General features: G+C 51.5%; 1 protein-coding gene across 2 annotated transcripts; it reads left to right on the top strand.

Moving 5' to 3' along the window:
* The first annotated feature begins 3,424 nt into the window (after positions 1–3,424).
* DDRGK1 (DDRGK domain containing 1) lies at positions 3,425–14,302 on the top strand. 2 transcript variants are annotated; one of them, XM_082644010.1, is made up of 9 exons: positions 3,425–3,599; positions 4,804–5,010; positions 6,206–6,318; positions 6,547–6,648; positions 9,782–9,904; positions 10,232–10,270; positions 12,868–12,924; positions 13,454–13,502; positions 13,833–14,302. In XM_082644010.1, the coding sequence occupies exons 1-9, from the start codon at positions 3,431–3,433 to the stop codon at positions 13,997–13,999; spliced, it is 1,026 nt and encodes a 341-aa protein (XP_082500136.1). In that variant the 5' UTR covers positions 3,425–3,430; the 3' UTR covers positions 14,000–14,302. The 2 variants fall into 2 exon arrangements, with proteins under 2 accessions (XP_082500136.1, XP_082500137.1); XM_082644011.1 differs by lacking the exon at positions 4,804–5,010.
* The last annotated feature ends 1,076 nt before the right edge of the window (positions 14,303–15,378 follow it).

Here is a 15,378-nt window from a genome sequence, read left to right as displayed (position 1 = left end):
CAGGAAGTGGTTGCTTTCCCTGTATGTCATTTGTCTTCCTAATTCATGAAGTCATGGTGAATCTTCAGGGAGGTGGAGGGGCAGGAGAGGTTCCCGGCAGCAAAGCTGACCTCCTGACTATTGAAAGCTTCAGCTACAGGGTTATTAAGCATGGAGTATTGGAAATGAGTATTCACTTTAGATAGACCTCACTCTGAATCTGAAGGTCTTGGGGAATTCCCTGGCTGTCCAGTGATTAGGACTCTGCTTTCACTGCCGAAGGCCCGTGTTCAGTCCCTGGTCAGGGAACTAAGATCCCGCAAGCCAATAAATAAATCGTAAATAGTTAGATAAATAAATCTGAAGGTCTTGGAGCCCAAGAGCTTGGCAGGGTGGGGGGGAGGGGAGGAAGGAGATGTGTGAATACCTAAAATTGTTTGCAGAAGTTTGTGTATGTGTGATCTTTAGTTAGGATCCTTGGTTGCAAGCGACAGAAATCCTCTTAGGCAACAACAAAACAAAAAAGAAATGTATCAGTTGCTTCACTTAACTGGTGAGCCAGGGTAAATAGGTTCTTAGTTTCTCTGAGCAGAAAGGAAGGGGACTGCATTATTCATTAAGTAGCCTATGCCAGAATTAAAATGTAAATTTTTTTAAATTATTATTTTTTTAATTTTTGGCTGGGTTGGGTCTTTGTTGCTGCGTGCAGTCTTTCTCTAGTTGCGGTGAATGGGGGCTACTCTTCAGTGTAGTGCGCGGGCTTCTCATTGCGATGGCTTTCCTTTGTTGTGGAGCACGGGCTCTAGGCACGTTGGCTTCAGTAGTTGTGGCACATGGGCCCAGTAGTTGTGGCTAGCGGGCTCTAGAGCGCAGCTCAGTAGTGTGGCACACGGGCTTAGTTGCTCCACAGCATGTGGGATCTTCCCGGACCAGGGCTTGAACCCATGTCCCCTGCATTGGCAGGCGGATTCTTAACCACTGTGCCACCAGGGAAGTCCCTAAAATGTAAATTTTTATTTCCTTTAGCAAGGAATATGACAGAAAATCTCTTTGGAATTGCACTTCCCTCATTGTGGAGGAAACCAAGTTAAGCAAAGAAGGACAATTCTTGCCCTCGAAGGAGATTGTCAGGTCCTATCAATTCTGCCTCTGAAATAGTTCTTGAATCAGTCCCCTCCTCACCACTCCAATGCTACTGTCATGAATCCAGCCCTGTTCTGTTCTTACCTGGACCAGGGCAGCAGCTGTCTCACTGTTGTTCTCTCTGCCATCTTCCACCCCACTCAGTCTGCCCACAAACCTTAAGCAACATGCTTAGGGTCCAGAACCCTGACAATCTGAGAACTCCAAATGAAAGCTGTGAAAGTGATATAATCTGAGGCAGCAAGGAAGTTATATCTATTGACAGTTTTTTGTTTCGCCCTTCCAAACAACTTTCTATGCACATGCAAATTACACACAAAAATGTATCAAGTCTTAATTTTTACTTTTTAACAATATTTTTTATTATGGAAAATTTCAAAGTTGCACAAAAATGTCAAACTTACCAAAAAAAAAAAAAGTAGTATAATGAGCCCCTATATAACCATTGACCAGCTTTAACGATTATCAACATTTATATGTTTTAAAAGCACTGTCCTGCCCTTTTTGCTTGTTTATAAATTATGAACTATTTCAAAATTACAGAAAATCATAAATGCTCAAGTTCCCACCATTCCAATTTTTTTTTTTTTTTTTGCGGTACGCGGGCCTCTCACTGTTGTGGCCTCTCCCGCTGCGGAGCACAGGCTCCGGACGCGCAGGCTCAGCGGCCATGGCTCACGGGCCCAGCCGCTCCGCGGCATGTGGGATCTTCCCAGACCCGGGGCACGAACCCGTGTCCCCTGCATCGGCAGGCGGACTCAACCACTGCGCCACCAGGGAAGCCCCTAGGTTTTTTTTTTTAAACAACTTTATGGAGGTAGAATTTGTCCCCAGTTTTGTTTTTGTTTGTTGGTTATTGTTTTTTTTTTTTTTTGGCCGCACCACATGGCATGTGGGATTTTAGTTCCCAGACCAGGGATCGAACCTGTGCCCTCTGCATTGGAAGTGCTGAGTCTTAACTACTGGACTGCCAGGGAAGTCCCAGTTTTGTTTTCTTTTTTAACAGTGTCAAGAATTAAAAGAAAATTTAAATTTCCTGTATTTAATTTCCTAGTGCTCACTATGGAAAACTGGATCAATAATTCTTGTACAACCCAATAAGTTACTTTAAAATGGTGTGAAATTGCAAGTCTGAGTACAAAAGTATATTACAATTTATTGTTTTGAAGATTTGGTCTCCACTTTTAATGAGATGTCACAGATACAGGCAAAGCTCTGCCATTAATGCCATCCAACTTCTTTCCTCCCCAAAGGTAACTGCTATTCTGAAGTTGGTATGTATCATTCCCAAGCATCTTTTTTACTTTTTCTGCATATGTATGCTTCCATAAACACTGTGGTATTGTTTAGTGCTTTTAAGACATACATAAGGTGCCTCCCTGGTGGCACAGTGGTTGAGAGTCCGCCTGCCGATGCAGGGGATACGAGTTTGTGCCCTGGTCCAGGAAGATCCCACATGCCGCGGAGCGGCTAGGCTCGTGAGCCATGGCCGCTGAGCCTGCGCGTCCGGAGCCTGGGCTCCGCAATGGGAGAGGCCGCAACAGTGAGAGGCCCGCGTACCGCAAAAAAAAAAAAAAAAAACCTATAAATGTCACGCTGCACATAACCATTTGCAATAATTTCCACTTAACTTTTTACTCCCCCAGAATTCATTTTAAAGTTAAAAATTAGGGCCTCTCATTTGCAGCAACACGGATGCAGCTAGAGATTATCATACTAAGTGAAGTAAGTCAGAAAGAGAAAGCCACATACCATATATCTCTTATATGTGGAATCTAATATATGACAAATGAGCCTATCTATGAAACAGAAACAGACTCACAGACGTATAGAACAGACTTGTGGTTGTCAAGGGGTTGCAGGAGGGATGGAGTGGGAGGTTAGGGTTAGCAGATGTAAGCTATTATTGATATATATGGAATAGGTAAACAAGCGCCTACCTTCTGTGTTCCTATAGCACAGAGAACTATATTCATTATCCTATGATAAACCATAATGGAAAAGAATATTAAAAAAAAAAAAAAGTAGGGAATTCCCTGGCAACCCAGTTGTTAGGACTCTGTGCTTTTACTGCCAAGGGCACAGGTTCAATCCCTAGCTGGGGAACTAAGATCCTGCAAGTTGTGCAGCAAGGCCAAAAAAAAAAAGGATATATATGTAAAGCTGAATCACTTTGCTATACAGCTAATTAATTCATTCATTGCTGTACAGCAGATTAAGAAAAAAATTAGGGCCTCTAAATTTAGTGTGCGGCCTGGGCGGGGCCGAGTGGTGGGCGGGGCCTAGAATGGGAAACGGGAGGGGCCACATGGGCGTTAGGCGGGGCCTGGGAGATCCTGGGCCTCAGGGTGGACGCGCTGGCTGGTTCCACCTGGAAGCCGTTGTTATGGTGGCCCCGGTGGTGTACTTGGTGGCGGCGGCTCTGCTTGTCGGCCTTATCCTCTTCCTGAGTCGCAGCCGGAGCCGGGTGGTAGCAGGTAGGAGTTGTCGCCACGCCATGGCCGGTGGGACCGCGCCTTCTCTGACTCCGGAGCCTCTGTAGGCCGTCGAGCCGCGACTCCTGCGCATGCGCCAGCTTGCCTGGCTGGGCTGACGAGGTAGCCGCGTCTTTCGCGGCAGGCAGGCTGCGCGCATGCGCATACGTGCGCGAAGGGGGATCAGCGGGGAGCCGCAGAGCAGGATTGCGGCTAGGGGACAGAGTAGCAGGGAACATACGCCTTTCTCCTGGCCCCAAAAGAGAGCCTCGCCTCATCTCTCCCCCGGCCCCTTGGCACTATAGAAGGGTCAGGCCCTGGCGGGCACTCACATCCCTCATCCGGGCAACCCTTCTCTGCGCCCGTTGGGGGATCCACAGGGGTTTCCCATCCCTCCTAGGCTGGCTCCAGAGCAGCTGACGAGGAGGGGGAACCTAAGTTTTCTACCTACCCATGAGCTGAACAGAGCATGAGGTGGCTCCAGGAAGCTCTCTCCTTCACCCTCAAGGAGAATACACATGTGGCCATGCACCTTCCTCCTTGTTTTGCACCCCGCCCTCCAGGGCACAGAACCCATACACCTGTCATTCTCCATCCTGCCCCCCTCCCCATCATTTCTTATCAGCATATGGGTTTGTGTATATGTCTCTCCCCCTCCTTGGACCTACAAGCTACTTCAGAGCATCTGTGGGAGTGGGAGGGTGCACAGAGAAGCTGAGATAAAGCAAATAGCCAACAAATCTTCCTGAGAGGAGAGACTCAGCCCTCGGGTGTGATCTCTGATTGGGGTGCCAGATAAAACCATGGCAGGTGGTGTTAGGCAACAGATAAATGCAGTCCTGCCGTGGGCATTCACATGAGGTCTGGAGAGGTCAAGGTGGGCTTCCTAGAGGAGGTAGAGCTTCAGCTCCATCTTGCCGGGTGGTAGTTTCCTGACAGGTCAACTGGAAAAGTGGGGCCTTGAGAGGAAAGAAAGATATCAGCACAGGTGGGAGGGATGGAGTGATCTTGCTGCATAGGACCAAGGTCTGGGTTTAGGATATGAAGGCCTCCACAGTCAGACTGAGAAATTGGGACTTTGTGCTGTGGGCAGCGGGAGCCTGGAGGAAGTTGAGCCAAGGAGGGTGAGGCTTCCAGGACGCTGTTCCCCCTGCCATGAGGTGGTTTGGGCTGCCAGACAGAATCATGGTTCTTCTCTTCCCTACAGCTGTCCATGGGCCTTTGCACAATGAGGAGGAGGCAGTAGTAGCAGGCCGAGTGGCCCAGCCTCAGCCCCTGGAGCCCGAGGAGCAGAGAACTGGGGGCAGGCCCCGGCGCCGCAGGGACCTGGGCAGTCGCCTGCAGGCCCAGCGTCGAGCCCAGCGGGTGGCCTGGGCAGAAGTAGTTGAGAATGAGGGGGAGGCCGTCATCCCAGGTGAGAGGGGCCCAGCCTGGTGGAGAAAGGGCCTGGGTTAGAGGGTGAGGGGACCCCCAAAGCTGGGCAGAAGAGTGGGGTGTGAAGCCATAGTGTGGGAGGGTTATCTGGGAGCCATAGGATGTAGTTAGGGGAAACTTAGGACCCAGCCTTTGCTCCCGGGGACTAGCAGCTCTGGACCCTGATCCCTATTCCATTGAGCCAACCCCCTCTTCCTTCATTTTGGCTCTCAGTGTCCAAACAGGAGGGCAGGAGTCTTTTATTTATTTATTTATTTATTTATGTCTGCATTGGGTCTTCGTTGCTGCGTGCGGGCTTTCTGTAGTTGCAGCGAGCGGGGGCTACCCTTCGTTGCGGTGCTCGGGCTCATTGCAGTGGCTTCTCTTGTTGCAGAACAAGGGCTCTAGGCGCATGGGCTTCAGTACTGGCAGCACGTGGGCTCAGTAGTTGTGGCTCATGGGCTCTAGAGTGCAGGCTCAGTAGTTGTGGCACACGGGCGTAGTTTCTCCGGACATGTGGGATCTTCCCAGACCAGGGATCGAACCTGTGTTCCCTGCATTGGCAGATGGATTCTTAACCACTGCACCACCAGGGAAGTCCAAGGGCAGGAGTCTTTAGATTGACCTAGAGAGTTCTTCAGTCCACTCCTTTTTTTTTTTGGCGGTACACGGGCTTCTCACTGCTGTGGCCTCTCCCGTTGCGGAGCACAGGCTCCGGACGCGCAGGCTCAGCGTCCATGGCTCACGGGCCCAGCCGCTCCGCGGCATGTGGGATCTTCCTGGACCAGGGCACGAACCCGTGTCCCCTGCATCGGCAGGCGGACTCTCAACCACTGCGCCACCAGGGAAGCCCAGTCCACTCCTTCTATTCCAGCACTCTCCTTGTGTGGGCACACTCATTTCCTGAGGGCTTAACCCTTGGGTTAGAGTGCTTTCTTTATGGCTATGCAGATCTAAAGTTATCATCTGTTTTCTTACCCATGGTTCCCTCACCCCTCCCCCACACCTAACACACACACCCCCAGATGAATTTCTGCGTGGCAGAGGCCTCTAGAGGGCAGAGCTGGGCTAGTGGTATTTGCAAGTGAGTGGAAGGAGATCCCCCCCATAAGGAGAGGGGCAAGGGGTAGGGTGGATCCATCATCATCAGTCCTCCATGGCCAGGACCTGAAGTGTCTTTCTCTGACCATACTCAGCCCAAGAGGAAGAAGACATTGAGAAGCCAGTGGAAACTCACCTGTTAGGGAAAATTGGAGCTAAGAAACTACGGAAGCTGGAGGAGAAACAAGCACGAAAAGCCCAGCGTGAGGCAAGCAGGAGGGATGGGGTGCGGCTCTGAGAAGTGGGAAAGGGTCTTCTAAATGGCAGACCCTCCCCTCGAGGCTCTTTGCATGCTGGGCTGGTATTTGATGCTTGCCTGTCTCTGTCTCTTGCAATGTTGGTCTGTGGCCAGGCCTTGCCTGGCCTGGCCTGTTTGGGAGGTGGGCAAACTCTAGCTGGCGGTGGAGATGTGCCCCCCATGAAGGCCTTTCTCCAGGCAGAGGAGGCTGAGCGTGAGGAGAGGAAACGCCTTGAGTCGCAGCGTGAGGCAGAGTGGAAAAAGGAGGAGGAGCGGCTTCGCTTGGAGGAGGAACAGAAGGTGAGCCAGGCCCCCGATGCTGACTTCTGACAGCTGCCCAGGTAGCCTTGATACCCATGCCGCTTCCCAACACCTCCAGCCTAGAAGAGGGGCCTTGAGCCAGGTGCCGGCCCTGGTTTATTTGGTCCCTGAGCTCTAGGCACAGCCTCTGTAAAGCTGCTGCTGAAAAGTGAGCCTGAGACTGAAATTTTGTGCATGTGATTTATTGGACACACCTGAAGCATTTGAAGAACATTGAGGCAGAGTGGCTAGAGCAGGGTAAGGAAGTAGGAAAGGGGTCAGAGAGGTAAGGTGGCAGAGCGGGGGTTCTGGATCCCAAGGGTCTTGAGGCTGTTAACGGACATTGTAAGAGATGGTGGATTGTATCTGTACCAGGTTCTGTTTAGGGCCTGGCATAGAGAAGATGCTCAGGGAATGGAGGCCACTGCAGTAAGGGCGGTGAATCAACCTTTGTTTGCCAGGTGCTTCCTTCCTTCTGAGAATCATGTGCTGAAGAAAGGCAACATCAGAAAGATGTGGGGTATACAGGGTGAGAGCCAGGGCTGCCCAGATGGGAAGACCCCATAACGTGGTGCCTTTGGCCTCTTCTGGCCCTATTGTCCAGGGACACTGGATGGCAGGAAGCCTGGCTATGGGTGCTATAGCAGATGGGCTGGAACACAGCAGAGGGGAGGCATTAGTTGAGAGAGTTTTTTACCTTTCTGAATATTGATCCTAATAATGCACCTTAAATACTCTGGGACTCTTCTCCCCTGCACCCTAGATTCCCTTATTATTAACATCATACCTTACTGTGGTATATTTCTCACAACTAATATTAATACATTATTATTAAGTGAATTTGACACATTATTGGGATTTCTTTAGCTTTCCCCAAATATCCTTTTTCTTTCCCAGGGTTCCGTCCAGGATACCACATTACACTTAATTGTCATATCTCCTTAGGTTCCTCTGGGTTGTGACAGTTTCTCAGACTTTCTTTGCTTTTGATGATCTTGACAGTTTTGTGACCTGTTGGGCAAGTATTTTGTAAAATGTCCCTCTATTTGCGTTTGGCTTATGTTATTGTCACGGTTAGACTGGGGGTTATAGATTTCTGGGAGGAAGACTGGAGGTGAAGTGTCATCCTCACCACAACATAGCAAGGGTACGTTATCAACTTGACTTATCACTAGTATGTTAACCTTGATCACCTGGCTAAGGTTATATTTGCCAGATTTCTCCATTTCTCATGCTTCTTTGGAAACAAGTCACTGCACAGCCCACACTTAAGGGGTAGGGAGCTATGCTCCACCTTCTTAAGAGGAGAGTATTTACATAAAGTATTTGGAATTCTTTTGTACAGATTTATCTTTTCTTCTTTCTTTATTCAATTGTTTTATTTTTTTAAAGCAATTAAAACAATTTTTTTTCTTTTTTTTAAATTAATTTATTTTTTGGCTGTGTTGGGTCTTCATTGCAGTGCACAGGCTTCGCATTGTGGTGGCTTCTCTTGTTGTGGAGCACGGGCCCTAGAGTGCACAGGCTTCAGTAGTTGTGGCACGTGGGCTCAGTAGTTGGCTTGTGGGCTCTAGAGCGCAGTCTCGGTAGTTGTGGCACGTGGGCTTAGTTGCTCCATGGCATGTGCCATCTTCCCGGACCAGGGCTCGAACCCGTGTCCCATGCATTGGCAGGCGGATTCTTAACCACTGTGCCACCAGGCAAGTCCCCAATTGTTTATTTGTATCCACATGGACTTATGGATATTTATTTGAACTTTGTATTATAATCCAAATGCTATCTTTTTTTTTTTTTTTCGGCCACGCCATGTGGCTCGTGGGATCTTAGTTCCCCAACCAGGGATTGAACCTGGGCCCTCAGCAGTGAAAGTGCAAAGTCCTAACCACTTGGCCGCCAGGGAAGTCCCATCCAGTGCTATCTTATTTACTTTTTTGCTTAGATTGTTCCAGCTTTGGCCACTGGGAGCTCTTTTAGTTGGCTCCTGTGTACCTTTGACATACCCTTATTGTTTTTGTTTTTTTTTTTAAGTACTTTCTTACTTTTGACACTGCAAAATGCTCCAGGCTCATCCTGTATATTCCGTGTCCCAGCTTTAGCTTCATGTTTAAAATAGATTGTTCTGAGAATTCTGGAAAATGGGTTGATTTGGGGTGAGACTGTTGCAGTAGGTTGTGCTGGTGATGGAGTGACATGGGTGGATCAAGTTTTCCACAAGTTAAAGAAAGAAGTGGTAGATGGGGCCTCATTTCTGACCAGGGCATCTGGCCAGATGGTTGTGTGATTCACTGAGCCAGGGGCCCAGGAGGAGTACCAGATGTGTGGGGAGTAGATCACAGGGTCTTTCTGGGACATAATCAATTTGAGGTGCCTGTGAGACAGCCCAGTGGGTGTGCCACTTGGGCAGTCATGTGTTTGCAAGGAGAGATTTGGGTGGGGATACAACTGTGGCGGCCACTGGCAAGGACATAACTGTTGATGCTGTGGGCATGGTGAGGTGGCCCAGAGAGTGAAGGAGAAAGAAGGGACAGGGCTGAGTGATGGAGGAGGCGGGAAGAATGGCCCAAGGAACAGGAGGAAATCCAGAAGAGGGTAGGGTCTGGATGCCAAGGGAGGGAAGAAAGGATGGTTGGCTCTGCCCCAGGCCACTGAGAAGACAGGGGTATGAGGCCTGATGGTTGTCCTTTGGCTTTTGTGGTTGGAGGACATGGGTGAGACCATAGCAGGACTTGTTTTGGTGGAGCTGAGTATGCAGAAGCCAGATTGGAGTGGGCTGGAGGGATGGATGATTGGTGGGAAGGGGAAACTGGGTGTTTGTTCACGAAGTTTGGATGTGACAGGACAGGAAGTGGGAGGGGAGGTGACTGGAGGATATTATGGGGGGGGGGTCATGGCAGGATTTTCAGGGAAAGGGGGGCTGAGCAGCATTCACCTGGGAGGTGATGGAAGTGATTGAGAAGAGGGATCCTGCTGTTCAGCTTAGGAGCCAGAGGGATCAAGGTCTTAAAGGAGCTCTGTCCCTGAGAAAGGGCTGGTCTGGATGCTCTGCTGCCCTGTGGGGGCAGCAGAGACCAGAACAGGATAGGGTGGGCACTCACCCCAAAATATCTGACTCTTGTCTCTTCTGTGTCCACAGGAGGAGGAGGAGAGGAAAGCCCGGGAGGAGCAGGCCCAGCGGGAGCATGAAGAGTATCTGAAACTGAAGGAGGCCTTCGTGGTGGAGGAAGAGGGTGTGGGCGAGACCATGACCGAGGAGCAGGTGGGCCCACCACCCCTAGGAAACCCCTCCCTGTGCCCAAAAAGATGAGCCACCCCGTCCCAGACACCCCGCTGCTCCTCACCTGCCTCCCCAGTCAGGCAGTGAGAGGCGGGTGGGCATCAGGATCAGCAGGTTCTAGCGGCTGAGACCTTGTCTTTGGGAGAAGTGGCGCCTCGATCCCCGCACCACAGGAGGCTCTAATGCTCATGCAGGTGGTTGGACAGGCACACAGGGCAGGCAGGTGGCACTCACATGGGCAGGTGTGTAGGCATAGACCCTGTGGCCCTTGCCAGGGGGACACTCACCTTGATTTCTCTGCTCCTCTAGTCCCACAGCTTCCTGGCCGAGTTCATCAACTACATTAAGGTAAGAAGCCACAGAGCAGAACCTGGGTGTCGGCTGCCTGCTTCTTGTGTGCATGTTGGATGCATCTTCAGGGCCTGGAGGGAGTAGGCCTGAGCGGGGGCTGCAGGCCTTTCACTCAAGCTAGTGCAGGAGTGGGCAGGTGGACAAAGAGAGGCTGAGCTGCTGGGGTCCTGGCCAGGAGAGTCCCTTCTCTGACCCCAAAGGTGGAGAAGGACCTGGTCTGTGTGGGAAGTGCGAGTCTATGATCGCTTCCTCATGCTTAGGGTTTGACAGTTTCCCTGCTCTTCAGACCCCATGCTCAGTGAGTCACTGTGTTTTCAAGTTTCTTCACGTGTGTTTTCTGCCAGTTCTGTCATACTGAGGCTCTACTGAGGTGACACAAGCATCCCCTGCCATGTGTTCCCAACCAGTAACTTGGGTCTTCCGGGGGATATAGGATGATGTTTCCTTTGGAACCTGGGGCAGGGCAGCAGGTGTGCCCCCTTCTGTCTACAGCTGCAGCGCAGGCCTCCCGGATACTGCTCCAGGTTGCGTTGCATAAGCACGTCCTGCTCTGCTTTGCTGCTAAGCAACTTCTCCTCTCCCACAAAGGATGCAATGAGGGGAGAGGTTTTCAAGTGCAGCTCAGGGGTGCAGAGGCGGCTGAGGGAAGGAATGCAGAGGGAGCGGAGGCGGTGGTGGGAGTGGTAACCAGGGGCGCCAAGGAGCTGGGGGCTTGCTAACCCTCCCCCACCTCTCCCAGAAGAGAGAGGGGTTTAGACAGCTCCCAGCCAGCGAGGGGCTAGGCTCACAGCTGGGGGCCAGGGCTCCCGAGAGGGAGAAGGCTCCCTCAGACTGCCGCCATTTCCCTCTGATGGAGCCCATTCTCCACCCTGGCACACTTGATTGAGGGCTGCAACCCTGGGCAGGGTATCTCACGCTTTCCTGCTGCTGTTTGGAGCTCACTGTCCCCACCTACCCAGTGGGGAGCAATGTAGTCCTGAGTCTCTTCCGGGAAGCCCTCCTGCATCAGCTTCAGGTCCCCCTCTCCAAGGCAGAGGCCTGAGAAAAGGTACCCAGGGCAGTGCCAGCCCTCGCTCTCAGCACCTCTCTGGAGGGGCCATTTTCTGAGGGTTCTCCAAACTCTTTTGGAGTTTAAAAGTCTCTCCAGCCTATGCTAGCTGATTCTCCCAGAGCTGCTGTCTGCAGAGAGAAGGAGAACTTCCAAAATTCAGCCTACCCACCTTCCTCTTGGTTCCAAGGGGATGGGCCCTTTTGTCTTAGGGTTTCAGAACTGGAGGGACATTTCTGTGAGCAGCAGTTATGTGCACAGGCATAGCTTGCTCTTGTTACTCCACTCTTCTTTCTGATTGAGGCTGGGTTGGTTGGTTTGTTTTTCCAAACATACTTTTGGCCCCAGCAGCCCCTCAGGCCAGGTTTTCAGGGACCACCTGGAGTGACTCCATATTCCCACTCTGAGCTGTCGCTCAGAGCCCAGCACCCACTCCCTGCTTTGTAGGTAGAGGCCAGCTGGCCAGGTCACCTTGTGCTCGCCCACACTCTGGCCCAACTGCCGCTCACTTGCCTGCCTGCTTACATATTCGGTTTGGCATTTCAAACAGTCACATGCCATCTGCAGCTGGGGCGGTGTCACCGTGTCACTCCTACCTCAGCTCATTTGCTATGGAAGATTCACAGAAACGCAAAAGACCGCCTTCTCTCAAGTCATATGCTGTTTGCGGGGGAGGCGGGGGCAGGTGCATGTGTAGGATCCAGCAGTGGACCCTCAGCTGCATCCCTGGGAACTAACGTTTCTCCTGAGGATGTGAGGGAGGCACGTGGCACACGGCTGTGTGTGGAAAGCACTGAGCAGTGTTGTCAAAAGTTATGTTAAGGGGGTCTCATACGGTGAGAAGAGGATGGGTGAAAAGTAGTATGGGCGTGTCAGGGTTGTGGTACTCTCCAGGCCAGGGGGCATTGAGCAAAGGCAAGGCAAGAATGAGCTTCTACCAAGGCCCTGGCTTATTGGGGCCTTTGCTCTGCTCTGTTCTTCTCCACGTTCTCACCTTCCTCCTGGCGGGGCTGTGAGCTATGTCTTTTTCAACATTGCTTCCCCAGCAGCTTCTCAGTACCTTGTCCTGGCAGGTTCTCAGCAAATACAAGTCCTAGAAAAAGTTTCTTTAAATAGCTTTTGGTGACTGTCACCCCTCCCCTTCATCTCTATGGTGCTTCCCCTTCCAACCTGCCCAAGATGTTAGAAAGATACGTCTGGTTGCAGAGGAGAAGGTGGCAGCTATGCTTGGTTCTCCACTTGTAAGTCTTTCTCAGGGTGGTCTTCGGTCCCGGAGCCTGGGGGACAAGTGGTAGTTTTGGGCAGATCTCTGCCCACAAGCAAGGGAAATGAGATAGGTTATGAATGTGTGTGTCTCTCCATATGGGTAGTTGGGAGAGTGCGTGAGTAGTGTGTGAAGGGAGCAAGGCTCTCCCATAGGAATCTGCACAGTGTTTATCCAGCCACCCAGAGCAGATCAGACCGGAATGCCAACTTCAGAGGGTTCCAGTGCTGAGAAGGATTTGCTCAAGCTCAGCCTCACTCCCTTTCCACCTTTTGTTTGTAGCAGTCCAAGGTCGTGCTCTTGGAAGACCTGGCTTCCCAGGTGGGCCTGCGGACTCAGGTAAGCCCTACAAGGTGGCCTGTTACATGGAGTGTGGCCATGGGGTCTGTGTGGCTGTAAGAGAGGGCCTGCCCTAAAGATGGAAAGTCTTGATGCCCCTTCCACCCTGCCCCCAACCAAGAATGAGTAGACTGTAGGAATCTCTTGGCACCCCAGGAATCCTGCCTTTCTAACTAGTTGGAAAACAGGCAGGGAGAAAAAAGAAAAATGTCTAAACCCCATCACTCTTAGCAGCCCAAATCCAGTTACCTTGACAGCTGTCTTACAACAGGCTATACCAGCCTTTTCGGCCAAATGTCACCAACGGTTCTCCCCTGGTTGGAAGAGCGCCTCTCTCAGGGGTCCTGCAGGGTCCCAGGACCAGAGCCCTTTCTCTCTGGGTCCCTCCAAAGGAGAAACATGGAGTCACATTGCAGGGTGGCCATGAGAAGGAGAGTAGGAGATTTGGCTGTGGTGGGAGGGAGGTTGTGAGTGCCTTTTCTGGGGATGGCAGCACCCATCTCTGCTCTGAGAACTGTTCTCCTCACAGGACACCATAAACCGCATCCAGGACCTGCTAACTGAGGGAACTCTTACAGGTGAGAGGATAAAAGTCAGTCATTCTGGGCCCTGGCCTTGGGGAGTATCTAGCCATGTGGGGCTGCAGGGACTTATTGCAGAGGTAGGATGACCACCCCGGGTTGGGGGAGCAGTGTACTGAGGAGGGGGATGCAGTTACAAGGAGGACATGCTAAGGCCTGGGGATGGCTTTGAGTGACGAGGACAGGCAAGGAAGCCTGATTTGACTCACCTAGTCAAGATTGGATACAGCCAGGAAAGGCCAAGTAGACAGGCAGGAAGGGTGGGTGGGTGGGCATCCTCAGGCCAGGTGGGGAGGGCTCAGCCCCACAACCTGCATGTCCCCACAGGTGTGATTGACGACCGGGGCAAGTTCATCTACATAACCCCGGAGGAACTGGCTGCCGTGGCTAACTTCATCCGACAGCGGGGCCGGGTATCCATCACCGAGCTTGCCCAGGCCAGCAACTCCCTCATCGCCTGGGGCCGGGAGCCCCCTGCCCAGGTCCCAGCCTGACCTAGCCCTTCCCTCTTGGACTCAGAGCTGGCATGGTCTAGCTGGCTATACATCTTTATCCCTCCCTTGCATGCTGGGGCAGTGATGGAGTGTGGGCCAGGCAGTTACAGATTCAAGGTCTATGAGCACTGGTGAGCTTGGCGTGGCTTGGTGTGGCAGAAGGGGTGCTAGGTGAGCAGGTGAAAATCTCAGCCTCAGAATATATCTTGGGAGTGGGGGTGGGGTCCTTTGGAGGCAGATACAAGTTCCGTTCTTATCAAGCATGTATTCATCCATTCATTCAATAAAAAGCGTTTACTCTGTTCCTTTGTGTCCTGCAAGCCCAGCCCCCAAGGCCTGGATGAGGTCTTACTCCTCCTCCCCTACCTTACCAGAGCCAAAGTGGGAATCCTCTCGGGCCACATCTCCCCGAACTGAGGAAGGAGTTCCCACCACGAGAGCCCGTAGGAAGAAGAGTTAATGAGAAGTGCCAAGGATAGAGTCCTAGGGAACATCAGCCATCAGAAGGGAGGTCAGGGAGGAGAGAGGCTGGGCCAGCTGCTTGTGGGACAGGGAGAAGAAAGGGGAAGACCTGTGTGAGCTGGATAGAACTGTGCAGTGGAGGGACATTGCTTCATATAGTACTTCACATGAATTCAGCTCTGCATCCTTGACAAAAAGTTTGAATGGTGTGGGTGATTCCACCCACTGGTGGATATAAGGACCATATGCTCGAGAGTGGGTTGAGATGGGAGATGTGTGTCTCCTGCAGGGTCAGCACTCTGGTTCCTGTGAGCTGTTCATGGCATGAGCTTACTGCTGTGCTGAGGGTGAGGCATCTGTTTAAATGTGTATTTTTTATGCAAGATGGCCCCTAAACACAACCACCTACTTCCTCTGGTGCCTGGTGGAGGAGGAGGCAGCTTTCTGTTCCTGTCTAGGAGGAAACAGTCTATGTATATGGTGATGGGGAGACAGGACATCAGGCTCCCAGAACAGAGCCTTCCTGAGGGATTGTCAAGGGTGATTTTGACTCATTTGGTGTCATAAGCATAGACTATAGAACCTAAATTCCAAATAAGGCATAACTCTGCTACTTCTGTCAGCAATGGACACTTGAAGTCACCTGGAGCTGGGAAGGGCCACATGCATTGTTTGGAAGGCCATTTGGGAGCCCACAGTCTAGGAAGAAGGAAGAAATAGTCATAGATAACCACAGTATGAGATAGAAAGATAAAATTCCAAAGGGAAGAGAAGAGCTTACAGTTAGAGCAGTGGTTCTCAGCCCGCCCTGGTTGCTCGTTAGAATCACCTGGGGAGTTTACCGCAGTCTCGTGCCAGGCTGCACCCTGGACCAGTTCAATCAGAATCTCTGGGGTTGGGGTCCAGGGAACATAAGT

Source organism: Mesoplodon mirus, assembly GCF_964341445.2.
Source record: "Mesoplodon mirus genome assembly, chromosome: 15".
Lineage (NCBI taxonomy): Eukaryota > Metazoa > Chordata > Mammalia > Artiodactyla > Ziphiidae > Mesoplodon > Mesoplodon mirus.
This window is presented reverse-complemented; position numbering and strand designations above follow the sequence as displayed.

Bases quoted from the DNA above. Each gene is read 5' to 3' on its own strand.
- DDRGK1 (XM_082644010.1), top strand. From the start codon at position 3,431: ATGGGCGTTAGGCGGGGCCTGGGAGATCCTGGGCCTCAGGGTGGACGC. The intron at 6,319-6,546 runs GCAAGCAGGAGG...GCCTTTCTCCAG, and splicing joins CACGAAAAGCCCAGCGTGAG to GCAGAGGAGGCTGAGCGTGA. The intron at 12,925-13,453 runs GTAAGCCCTACA...TTCTCCTCACAG, and splicing joins AGGTGGGCCTGCGGACTCAG to GACACCATAAACCGCATCCA.